Raw genomic sequence first — 13,203 nt, forward strand, 5'->3', positions numbered from 1 at the left:
AAATGACTGCTTCAATGCGGCGTGGCATGAAGGCAATCAGCCTGTGGCACTGCTCAGGTGTTATGGAGGCCCAGGATGCTTCCTTAGCGGCCTTAGGCTCATCCAGAGTGTTGGGTCTTGTGTCTCTCAACTTTCTCTTCACAATATCCCACAGATTCTCTATGGGGTTCAGGTCAGGAGAGTTGGCAGGCCAATTGAGCACAGTAATACCATGGTCAGTAAACCATTTACCAGTGGTTTTGGCACTGTGAGCAGGTGCCAGGTCATGCTGAAAAATGAAATCTTCATCCTCATAAAGCTTTTCAGCAGATGGAAGCATGAAGTCTCCTGATAGCTAGCTGCATTGACCCTGCCCTTGATAAAACACAGTGGACCAACACCAGCAGCTGACATGGCACCCCAGACCATCACTGACTGTGGCTACTTGACACTGGACTTCAGGTATTTTGGCATTTCCCTTTCCCCAGTCTTCCTCCAATAAAAAGCTTGAACTACGTCAGTTGTGTGTAATGAATCTAAAATATATGAAAGTCTAATGGTTCTCAGTACATTACAGAAAATAATGAACTTTATCACAATATGTAAATTTTTTGAGAAGGACCTGTATTATAAGAGCTGTATTAACATTTTAGTTGTGTCCTGAGTGAGAAAAGGTCGGATGTGAGATATGTTTTTGAGTTGGAGATGACAAGAGCTGGTTAGGGAGTGAGTGCGAGGAATAAAAGAGAGAGAGAGTAGTCAAATATTAACCCTAAGCACTGTGCTTTCGGAACTGAACTTATAAGGGTGTTATTAACATTTGTTGTTATATAAGGCAGAGAAGTGGACATAGACGGTGGAAAAATGATTAGTTCTGTCTTACTCTATTAAGTTTTAAGAAGCGGTTGGTCATGAAAGAGGATATAGCAGACAAGCAGTCAGAAACAGAGTGGGATCACCCACTAGGCAACCTAGGCAGGTGTCTGGGGACTAGTGGGTGTCAAGGGGCCCACCAGTCACCCTTTCTGACTTCTCTGCACTTAAGCTTACTAAAAAAGACCTCAAGGTGGCCCCAAATCGGATACATTGCCTAGGATCTCATTACATCTTAATCCATATCTGGTCAGAAACGCATGTGAGGAGGGAGGTAAGGTCTGGGGCCGAGAGGTACAGTTGTGAATTGTCCGCATATAAGTGGTATTCAAACCCAAATCAGCTGATTAAGTTGTCAAAACAGTGCATGTAGATGGAAAAGAGGAGGGGGCCAAGGACAGAGCCTTGAAGTACCCCCACAAATAAAGGATAGGGAGAGGAGATCTGATCTGACTAAGAGACTGTGAAAGACCTCCCAGAAAAATAGGAAGATATCCAAGAGAGAGCGAGGACCTTTATACCTAAAGATTAAAGTATCTGTAGGAGCAAGGTTTGGTCAACTGTATCAAATGCTGATGACAGATTGAGAAGGGTGAGTATGGAATAATGACATTTGGATTTAGCAATAAGATCATTAACCTCATTAGTCATAGCTGTTTCTGTTAGAGTGAAAGCCAAACTTGAACTGATCAAGCAGGGAGTTAGCAGCTAAATAATGACTCACAATTTTACTGTCTCACACATATGATGTCATATGCTACACATGCTCAGTCTATACCAACTCAACAAACAGTCTTTGGATGGCTCCTGTTCTTCAAAGAAATAATGGTTGGAAAGTGTTCTGGTTAAAGTCACCACCTCTAAGGAGGCCAACATTTGAATTCTGAGAGTTCCTAAACCTGAGAGTTCCTAAACCCTCTCCTCTCCTTCCAAAGCGGGGTGACGCCCGCGGAGCTTGTGGGACTTTCTTAAAGGGACTCCCTCATATCTGCAGCTGCACTGTTCCAGCCTCCTTGGTCTTCCCGGGCTAAGTATCTCTCCTCCATTTTTTTGCACTTCTCTTTTCTCTATGCACTCCAGAATATAGGCTGCCTCTGGGTGATTAGTTTATATAGCAGCCTTCTTGCTCATTTTGCACATGATATATGTCAGTATTGACAACTTGCACGTTACACTATATATGTATTGATGTGTATGTATTTGTGTTTATTTGTATATGTTGCACTTTACTGAACCCGGGTTCAACCTTTTGTGTGCTCTATTTAGATGCACACTGAGGCAATTATTTGGGCATATATTGCCATTGTCTTGTGATATATATGGTGGTTTCATAACCTTACTCTTCATCACCTATATGGACATGATTGTTTGCAGCTGCTACTACATACGACCATTTGGTCGGTTTTAATTGTTTTTATCTATGTTCTTGACACTCCAATATGTCATATGTATTTGTAGTTATATATACAATTTGTGAATAAACTTTGTTATACTTTTGAGTGGTGCTAGTCATATGGGCTATTTTTCTCTTAACTTTTGCATCTGTTTCCTTTGAGCCCTGGCACACTCTTTTTCTAGTGTTGCGGACAATACATCACTTTTTTAAAGCTGTGCCTGTGGCCATGGTGGACATGAGGCCTGGAGTAACTGGCATGCGCATAATGAAGAAAAAACAAATTAAATTAGGACCATATTAAACGCCATTCATTTTAATAAATGTCAACTAATTGATACTGCTGTGTGCTAGGTAACTTCACTTGTCTGTCCTAATCCCTTCAGCTGCACTGAATGCCCTATCTGACAGGACACTGGAGGTGGGGCAAGCCAACAGCTCCGTGGCATATTGCGACAGGTCTGGCCACAGGTCACGCCTACGTACACAGAAGTCCAAAGGTTCCTCGCTCCTCAGAGTGTCCACAGTGATCATTAATACCAGGTAGTCAGATAACTGTTGGTCGAGGAGTTCCCTGAGGGTGGATCTAGAAGCATTCTGTTGAGGTTTTGTGCCGAAGAAAAATGTCTTTAGTGATGGACAGACCTCTCGAAAATTGGTTAGCAGACGTTTTTTAAACAGTTTCACGTCTATTCGCAAACCCGCAAATTCAATGGGCAGGCAAATTCTAACACCAATAGGGACAATTTTTTTGGCCACAAAACTGATTTAAAAGTTGTTTAAAGGTTTCTAACACCTGGGTAGTAGCATGCCAGAGTGGAATGCATGGTCAAATTTGCATTAAAAAAATTGGCATAGACATCTTTGAAAAACTATGTTTTGGTGCAGCTGCTATAGCAGAGGCCTTGAATATTTGGCATAAACATTTACATTTTTAAAAAATTATTCGTTATTGTATCCACTGTAGCAGAGCCAGAAGATTTTGGCATATACATTTTTGAAACAAACTTTCTCTGAATTCTCATCTCCTGTTCTTCTCTTGTGGGCACCCATGAGACATCCACCACCACATCAACATCACTTACTTGAAGCTCACAGTAGGCTGCAGCAGCAGGGACATTATACCTTGTGGTGACCTGGGGACTTCCGTCTGAGTATCTTCCTTGAACACTTACATGCCTGTAACGAATATCAGTGTCTGGCTCAGAACTTAGCTGACATCAGTATTTTATTCAATGTGTAAAAACAGGTGATTGGTGCACACTTTCAGAGAGGGTATACCCAGGCACCTAGTAGGTGCAGCCCACCAGTGGCAAGGGCCCACTGGTGGGATCGAGGTCGTACAGGCAAAGGTCGGCAGCAGATCAGGATTACTGAGGTACAGAATCGTGAGGCAAGAATCAGGGTCTATAGACAGGCAGAGGTCGGTAACAGATCAGATTGGCGAAGGTACAGAATCGTGAGGCAGGAGAGCAATCAGAGGTTCAAGCAAGAGGTCATACACAGTAATATCAAGAAATACAGTAATAATAATAATCCTAAGCTAAGTGTGAATCTCCGTGTTCCTGCCGGTTCAAACACACAAGGATCTAACTAAAGTCTGAGCGCTAGCACAGAAGTATTCGCAACAACAGACAAGAAAGCACTGCCAAATTCAGCCTTAAGTATCCCAGGGCAGTTCAAACTGCCCACCCAGGACTGCTCCAACCAATCAGTAGAGGGAACAGGGAGACTCAAGTCAGTTGACCAGCCTGTCAGCTGACCCGTCTCCTAAGCTCATAAATATTATGTCGCCTTGCGCGGGCTGCTCTAGCCCTGTGCAAAGCTGAGAGCTCCGTTCTGCTAACATGCTCCGCCGGATCCTGACACACCAGGTTGGCGGCGATGATGACGTCAGATGCGGGTGCAGCGGTTGCGCTGCTTCCCACTGGCGAACTACCGCTCTCCATCCTGACAGCGCCACTCTGGTCCCTCAATGCCCGATCAGAGGTCATGGTCATTCATAAAGACAGAACAAGAGTAAAGTAAAATAAATAAATACACAAGTCCTAGAAAAGCAGGGTAGTGTTTCAAGCGGCATCTAGCTGTGCAAAGTTAAATTGCACACACCACACATTTTTAATAAAAATAATATAAATACAACAAATCTCTTCGAAAGCCCCCACCCCAGTTACCAAAAAAATCACATAAAAAAAACAGTTAAAAAAATCAATTATTAGTTGGCCTAGGGACTCAACTTTTGTTTAATACGTATTTCATGAGGGTATAATATTGTTATGTCAGGGCTTGCAATTGACTTGACAAAAAAGAAAAAAAAACCTGAAAAATACACATTTACTTTAAAATATTATATTGCCGGCATACATTGTTCTAGGAGCATAATTTAAATGTTGTGATAGCTGGAAATAAAGGGCGTCTTTTTTTTTTTTTTTTAATAGTCGCATGGCTTATCCATTCAGGCCTATCTGGACGAGTATGTTAGTCCAGATAGGCTGTGCTTCTGCTGCTGCACTGTGCACGCGATTGCACATGCTCCCACCGCCTGCCGTTAGCCCCCCAATCAGTGAATGGGAATATAGTTCCCATGCACCAATCTAAGTGCCCCGCAGAAAAACTGACAATCTCTTATCAGAGACCGCTGTCTTTCTGCAAAAAAAAAAAAAAAAAAAATATTTCCCATCCTCTTTCTATTTCCTGGATGCAAGATCGTTCGCATCCAGGACTTTTTTGACTCTGGCCATCTTGTGGCCAAATAGTAAACTACACCCACATACATTTGTTATTACACAATTACATTATATTGCATTTAAAATTAGCTGTTTCCTTCCCACACCAAAAATTACCCAAATAATTTTTTTAATTAAAAATAAACAACATAAATAATTACCGAAGGGTCTGAACTTTTTAAGTATGCATGTCAAGAGAGTATATTATTATATTTTTTTAAGGCCTCTTTCACACCAAGACGTTGCGGTTTAGGGGACGTTAAGGTCGCATAACGTGTCCAGAACGCAACGCATGGTGGTGTTGAAGTTGGACGTCAGATTGAGCCGCGTTATGCAGCTCTTGGTACACCATTTAGTTCTATACTGAGAAGTACGGATCTTTTCAATGATTCGGATGATTAAAATCGGAAGCAGCCTAAATTATAAGCTTGTAAATAGTGATGGACGCAAATTGAAAAAATGCACCTTTATTTCTAAATAAAATATTAGCACCATAAATTGTGATAGAGACATCATGTAAATGGTGTAATAACAGGGACAAATGGGCAAATACAATACATGAGTTTTAATTACAGTAGCATGTATTAATTTTAAACTATAATGGCCAAAAACTGAGAAATAATGATTTCTTATTTCTTTCTTAATCTTCCTGATAAAATCGATTTAAAAAAAATAATTCTTTGCAAAATGTACCACCCAAAGAAAGCCTAAATAGCGGTGTAAAAAACGAGATATAGATCAATTCATTGTGATAAGTAGTGATAAAGTTATTGGCAAATGAATGGGAGGTGAACGTTGCTCGGATGCATAAGGTTTTCAACACTGTGGGGCTGAAGTGGTTATTTTTAAACTAAAGAGTATGGAATTGGAAAAATACTGTAGCATATTTTTTTCTTTTTTATTCTTGTTTTTGCCTATAAAATGCATAGAAAATAAATGAATTACTGAAAACAAGTATCACCCACAAAAAGCCTAATTTGCAGCAAAAAAAACAAGATGTATATAATTCAGGTGTGAGAAGCAGTGATAAAGGTATGGCCAAAGGTATGGAAGGAGTGCTGACAGGTAAAAATGGCCTTTGGCGGTGAGGTAAAATGGGCTGTAGGCTGAAGTCGTTAAAGAAAGATTATGAAATTAATGGCAAACATAGATTTAGGGGGCAGATACATGGGTGTAGCAATCACCCCTGTGACCCCTACCATCGCAGGGGAGCCCAGAGGCATTGGGGGCCCTCCCCCACCCTCTCTTCAACCTCAAGTGCAACCAATTACCAAAAAAATAAATAAAGTCCCTGTTCGCTCACAAAAAACATCCCTGCCACCTCCTCCCACATGCAGAGTAGCAAGTAGCGGGAGCGTCTCATTTTTTCCTGCTTCTAGACCCTGCTTCACAGCAGAACACTCCCTGGGAGTCCCTGCTGCCATTCACTGGCTCCCGATCATGTGACTCTCATGGGGTTTGGGGACCAAGGGGGCCCCATGCTATCATTTTTGCAGGGGCCCCTGTTAAGTCTAGCTATGCCTCTGCCTGCTACAACACTCATCAAACTGCAAAACTGTCAGTACAGCACACAGCAGGGTCAATGTCAATACAAAAAAATGACTTATGTGATCAGGAAAAGGATGATTAGGATGACTCCTCAAAGAGACTATTGGAGTGTCCCAAGGTTTCACAGCGCCCTGATTTTGGTGACCCCCCTCCTTCATCCTCTTCGCATGCGCGCGCACCAGCACACACACACCCACATGCAATTCACCTTTTCTCCTAGGAGGGTCTTTCCCAACCTTTTCGAAGTTTGACACATCATGCCAAATGCTCAGATCTCTGTGACACACAGGGCCGGATTGTACTGTTCGCCATCAAGGCCCACTATCACCAGCCGCCCCTGAAAAAATTATCCCAACCAAGACACACACATGCATGAGCACACCTTACAATTCCAGCAAGAGCAGCTGGGTTGCCCAGTGTAGGTAGCCAGATTTCCCTCCTTTCTGTATAGGTAGCCAGAGAGGTCCCCCCTCCGTAAAGTTAGCCAGATGCCTCAACCCCCTTTAAGTATAAGTAGCCAGATGTAAGTGCAGTAAACAGACGAAAGTGTAGTAAACTGGAGCCCATCCATTATAGGTAGCCAGATATCCCCCTACAGTATAAGTAGAACATGCCACCCCTTCAGTATAGGTAACTCCACTTCTGGGCTCCCTTTAGCCAGATGACACTGCCCTTCTCAGGATAGATAGATATAGATGATGGATGGATGGAGGGATGAATAAATAGAGAGTGAAGGAAGGGAGACATATGCACAGCATCTATCAGCTGATCAAACTGATCACATGCTTCTCCATGAGTTCTCCAAAGCAGAACTTGCTTTAAACTCCTCGTTTCTTCCTTTCTTCTGTATCTCTTGAGGTCTGTTGCAGAACACATCCCTGAAGTTTGTACTTGCTGTATCACTGCCACACAATGATGTATCAGAATGTCTCACTGAGGCTTCCTACCTTGGCTTCCTGGCTTGCCTGGACCAGTGGGAATTCTCAGCACAATTTTAACATATACCCAAGCTAAGGCTTGGTTACAAAATCACATACTTACCTAAGGAGAGGGAAACCTCTGGATCCTAGTGAGACTTCCCCTTTGTGTCCTCCAGTGGTGAGCTGAAATTTCGCATATGCGACATTTTGCATCACAAGTTGCAATTACGCATTGTAATTGTAATGCTAAATTTCAGAGAAAATTGTAATTAATTTTGTATGTAATAGTAATATTTCATAATGTTGGGTAATTTCCTGTTTAATTTTCACGTTTTTCGCATAATCTTCTGCCGACTTTGGCAGTGAATAGCAAAGCCCCCATACGTGCTGTTGCTGCCAAAATTGCTTTTATTGATTTTAAAAATGCAAAGGAAAATGTTTATTTAAACTGTCCTTTTTCTGACTTTAAAAAACATTTTTTCTTTGCATTTGTAAAATCGATTTTCTCAAAAACTACAAGGTATTTTTTGGGGAAAAAAAATGACGTGTACCCACTATTGGTGTCAGTGGCATGTATGGGGGCTTTGCTATTCACTGCCATAGTCGACATGAAATTACGCAAAATTTTATGTAAAATTACGAATGACTATACAAAATCAATTAAATTTACAAATCGTAATTACATATAGGTGTAATTGCGAAAACTTAAGTGAAATTTTGTGTAATTAGCTGATTACGATCATCATTAGTGTCTTCCAGTCCCTTGTTGCCTCTCACAGACCTTCCAGCGATAAGGGCTTGTCGGTGATCTGATCGGGGTCATGCTCCTCTTAAAGCACGGGTGCAGCTGTAGTTTGCCTATACGAGTATGGCTGTGCTACTGCACAGGTGTGGCCACATCTGGCCAGAAGAGGAACATGGCTCCGGTCAGCTGGACGGTATGCAAGCTGCAACGGGACTAGAGGACACCACGGGAAGCCTCATTAGGATCCAGAAGCTTTACTCTCCTTAGGTAAGTTTCCTCTTCACGGGTTGTTTTTTTTCCATTGAGCAGTCACTAACGAAGCATTATGCGCACTCCTTTGAGTAATTAAATTATATATCAGCATAACAAGATGGAAAGTTCTTACCATATCAGTGGTAGTCCTCCGTAACAGCTGTTCTCCAAACGTGTGCTCCGTAGAGGGTAAGAAAGAAGATTCAATGTGTTTCAAACAGAATAGAGTCGTCACTTTTCTTGTTTAATGGAAAAAGCGCAGCTTGCATGTGTTACAAAGTGTCTATGGAATAATCAGACTTGTGGTGAATAAATGTGGGAGTGGAGTTATATTCTATGTCTGATGCTTCTTGCAGGAAATCAGACGTGCTCTGAAACATTTTTCCAATGTGATAACCGGAGATGCATTTCCAGACGCTGGCACTGTGATGGTGCAAATGACTGTGGAGACAACTCAGATGAAAGAAATTGCGGTGGGTGTTTAATTAGCTTGAGCCTTTCCATGAATCCAATGAAAACACCATAAGATAAATAATCTATACACTACTGCTCACTATGTAACTCATTAGAGTGGGGACATGTGGCTGCGAGACAGATGGGGAGGCGGGCATACTGGTAATCGGCAACAGAAGAGGTACAAAAGAGGTGATGGGACTCAGGGGCCTAACTACAAATCATGGGACCCCCCACCCAGCAAGACTTTGATGGTGCCTCCTGGCAATGTTAAAGAGACACTGAAGCGAAAAAAATATGATATAAGGATTTGTATGTGCAGTACAACTAAGAAATAATAAAAAAAGAAGAAACTCCAGTTGTTATCTATGCAAAAGAGCCATTGAGCTCCACCTGACTTTCAAAGTAGCAGGGAGCCCTGTCTCCTGGAGCTTGTTATCTCAACTATCAGTCACTGTTTTTTTCTTTTTCTCTGCAAAGGGCAGTTCAAAAGTTAGTTCACTGGCCTGCTCTGTAAAATCATTTAGAATGCTGAGTAGTGTCTAAACTGCAAATATTAGAGAATGATGCAATGTTAAAAAAACACTATATAACTGAAAATAAAAATATGAGAATATATTATTTTCTACTAATGTTCTAGTAATTATCCGTACTACACAACCAATTCATTTTATCTTTTTTTTTCACCTCAGTGTCTCTTTAGCCACTTGAGGACCATGAGTTTATACCCCCCTAGTGACCAGGCAATAGGAGATATAAGGAGGAGAGGGGTAGGCCAGAGTGAAAAGGTGAGTTTTCAGGGCCTTCTTGAAGATGTTGAAGGAGGTGGTGACCCTAATGGTGGGAGGTAGGGAGTTCCATAGTGTTGGAGCAGCTCTTGAGAAGTCCTGGAGGCGTGCATGGGATTGGATGATGCGGGGTGCAGTAAGGTGAAGTTCATTGGAGGAGCGGAGTGAGCGGCTACTAGGTGTGTACTTCTGAGTAAGATTGGAAATGTAGGTTGGGCTGGTTTTGTGGACAGATTTGTAGGCCAGACACAGTATCTTGAATCTGATTCTGGACTGGATAGGAAGCCAGTGGAGGGATTCACAGAGGGGAGCCGCCATGATGGTTCGTTGGGAGGAGTGGAAGAAGCAATATGAAGCACTAAAGAAGCATTATGCAGCATTCCCTTGAGTCAGTGGCGTAGCAATAGGGGGTGCAGAGGTAGCGACCGCATCGGGGCCCTTGGGCTAGAGGGGCCCCTGGGGGCTAAACCTCAACCACAGTATTAGCTCTTTATTGGGCCTGTGCTGATAATATTCACTTCTATAGATGCTTTGAATAGTAGTGATAATTAACAAACTGTTCCCCTTCCCCTACTTGCACCTATAATACTGTGGTTGTCCTTGGTGGGGTTCTGGTGCGCCATATCAATTGTTATGTATAGAGTGGTTGGGGGCCCCAGTGTAAAACTTGCACTGGGGTCCACAGCTTCTTAGCTACGTCACTGCCTTGAGTAATAAAAGTATATATCAGCATGAAAAGATGGAAAGTTCTTACCGCATCAGTGGTAGTCCTCCATGACAGCTGTTCTCCAAACGTGTGCTCCAGAGAGGGTAAGAAAGAAGATTCTACGTATTCCAAACGGATTGAGGATCAGGTGCCTTCCATTTGTCACTTTTCTTGTTTAATGGAAAAAAGTGCAGCTTACATGTGTCACAAAGTGTCTATGGAATAATCAGACTTGTGGTACATAAATGTGGGAGTGGAGTTATATTCTAACCCTGATGCTTCTTGCAGGAAATCAGACGTGCCCTGAAACATTTTTCCAATGTGATAACTGGAGATGCATTTCCAGACAATGGCACTGTGATGGTTATAATGACTGTGGAGACAACTCAGATGAAAGAAATTGTGGTGGGTGTTTAATTAGCTTGAGCCTTTCCATGAATCCAAATAAAATACCATAAGATAAATAATATATACACTACTGCTCACTATGTAACTCATTAGAGTGGGAACTGGTGGCTGCGAGACAGGTGGGGGAGGCGGGCATACTGGTAATCGGCAACAGAAGAGTTACAAAAGAGGTCATGGGATTCAGGGGCCTAACGACAAATCATGCCCCTCCCCCCCACTAAAACTTTTATGGTGTCTCCCCCCAATATTAACCACTTGAGGACCATAGGTTTATACCCCCTAGTGATCAGGCAATTTTTTTACAGTTCGGCACTTCACCGCTTTAACGATTTATTGCTTGGCCATGCAACTTATCACCCAAATGAATTTTACCTCCTTTTCTTCCCACAAATAGAGCAATTTTTTGGTGGTCTGGGATTGCTGCTGCAATTTTTTATTATTATTATTATTAATAATAATAATTTTAAAAGTTATTTTTTTTTCAACTAAAAAATCCTTTTTATCCCGTCTCTACCCCGAGAGCCTTACATTAAAATCACCTCTCATAGGCATCAGCTATGAGAGGGATTAGATTGTGAGCTACTCCTGGGAACAGCTAAGTGACAATGCTGTCCCCTGTACATCACTGCGCTAGATCGCAGCACTGAACAAATGAAAATAACTGTTTTTTTCCCCAGCTCCAACCATGGTTGGCAGGCTGAATATGGATTCCCGCTCTGCGTCACGGCAGGGAAAATGCACATGTGTGCATGCATTCCCTGCTAATCTCCAACTTCAGGACCTGGCAGTCCTGGTGGCACCACCTTTCCACAGCCAATCAATGTTAGGCAGTCAGGAGGGAGTTAACATCCCTCCCCTTGACTCCCCTTGGTGACCATCATGGCATGGATGCAAATCTTGCAAAGGTCATAAAAAAGTGTGGCCATCATAATCAAGAGTCTCGGAGGAGCACCTGGGAGGTCCCGCTTAGCAGGCATATGATGAGCCTGTTCTTTCAAAAATAGTTTAGACAACGTTTCAGTGGGAGAAGCTTTTTGAGCAGCAGCACCTCAACATATCACATCACACAGAGGCATAAGCACCCTCAGGTAAGCCCCATGTATACAGGTATGCCTGTTTCTATCTCTTCCCTCGAGTGCTATTCTCATCAGGGCTTTTATTTGCTTCTGCATTGCAGGAATGGCTATATTATGTGCCCAGGAGGTGTCCTCAACATTGGACATGAGGCCCTCTAATTCTCCAACCCTCTCTCTAGTTTTGAATAACTCATCTGTAAGGATGCTAAAACTGTCACTCTTGGTCGTGTGGGACACCTGGCATTGCTTAATGGCAGGCTTGGCAGCTTGGCAGCCATAATGTCTGCAATGCTAATTTGAGGGGAGTTTTCCTCTTCATATTCCTCATCATGATCTTTTCCCTTGTTGCGTGGCCTGTTCCCTTTTGTTTTAGAACTGTTTCTCTTTGGTGACCTGTCCGGGGATCTGCACCTGTCCCTCTTTTCCCTGTTGTGTCTACATTTTGAGGACATGTCCTAGGTGCTTTAGGGGGAGAGGGGCTCCAAAGTTTTCTTATGCCACGTGGCTTCTGCAGCCTTCAGGGGGGGGGGGGGGGGGGCTGTCACTGTCCAAATCCTCCGGTGGCGGGGAGTACTAGTCCAGGTTGGTCTATGGTGGTGGCACCTTCTAAGGATGATTCTTTTGGTAGAATTTAGATAGCAGTTATGGCTAAAAAGCCCATTGTTGAAGTACTGGGCAATGGAGCTGTAAGAAACGTGTCTATTCAAGTCTCCATGCAGGTCATGCCCCCAGGCTTCTCTCTCCCTAGGTAAGAAATGTTTCTAAACTTGAGCTTTTGCTTGCATTTTCGTGAATTAAACAGTCACTGAAGAAGCGTTATGCAGCATTCCCTTGAGTAATAAAGTAAATCAGCATAAAAAGATGGAAAGGCCTTACTGCATCAGTGGTAGTCCTCCATGACAGCTGTTCTCCAAACCTGTGCTAGAGGTAGTGTTGGGCGAACAGTGTTCGCCACTGTTCGGGTTCTGCAGAACATCACCCTGTTCGGGTGATGTTCGAGTTCGGCCGAACACCTGGTGGTGTTCATCCAAACTGTTTGCGTTTGCCCAAACGGCTCAATTCCTGGCCGAACCTGGCCGAACAGGGCCCCTGTTCAGCCGAACAGGGCCCTGTTCGGCCGAATACGGCCCCCCTATGGGGTCGCAGGCATAAGGGGGGAGCATGCCCCGATCGCGGGGGGGGGGGTCGGAAATTCCCCCCACCCCCTCCGCTAGCGCTCCCCCCTCTGCCCGCTTCCCCATACAAAAGTTTAAGGAAAGTACCGGTGGTAGTGGATGGCCTGGCAGTGGCACTGTGGAGTGAGGAGGAAGAGTCCGGAGAATGACGCGTTGAGGGA

General features: G+C 43.3%; 1 protein-coding gene across 9 annotated transcripts in view; it reads left to right on the forward strand.

The window, feature by feature from the left end:
- Nucleotides 1-13,203, forward strand: part of LOC137543610 (coagulation factor XIII B chain-like) — a 214,306-nt gene that overhangs the window by 71,656 nt on the left and 129,447 nt on the right. For 8 of the 9 annotated variants that reach the window (XM_068264713.1, XM_068264719.1, XM_068264715.1 and 5 more), the window contains exons 11-12: nt 8,793-8,909; nt 10,672-10,788. In XM_068264713.1, the coding sequence (XP_068120814.1) occupies nt 8,793-8,909; nt 10,672-10,788 (234 nt within the window). The remainder of the gene's footprint in view (nt 1-8,792; nt 8,910-10,671; nt 10,789-13,203) is intronic. The other variant, XM_068264714.1, reaches the window with a different exon arrangement.

Source organism: Hyperolius riggenbachi, unplaced genomic scaffold (assembly GCF_040937935.1).
Source record: "Hyperolius riggenbachi isolate aHypRig1 unplaced genomic scaffold, aHypRig1.pri scaffold_117, whole genome shotgun sequence".
Lineage (NCBI taxonomy): Eukaryota > Metazoa > Chordata > Amphibia > Anura > Hyperoliidae > Hyperolius > Hyperolius riggenbachi.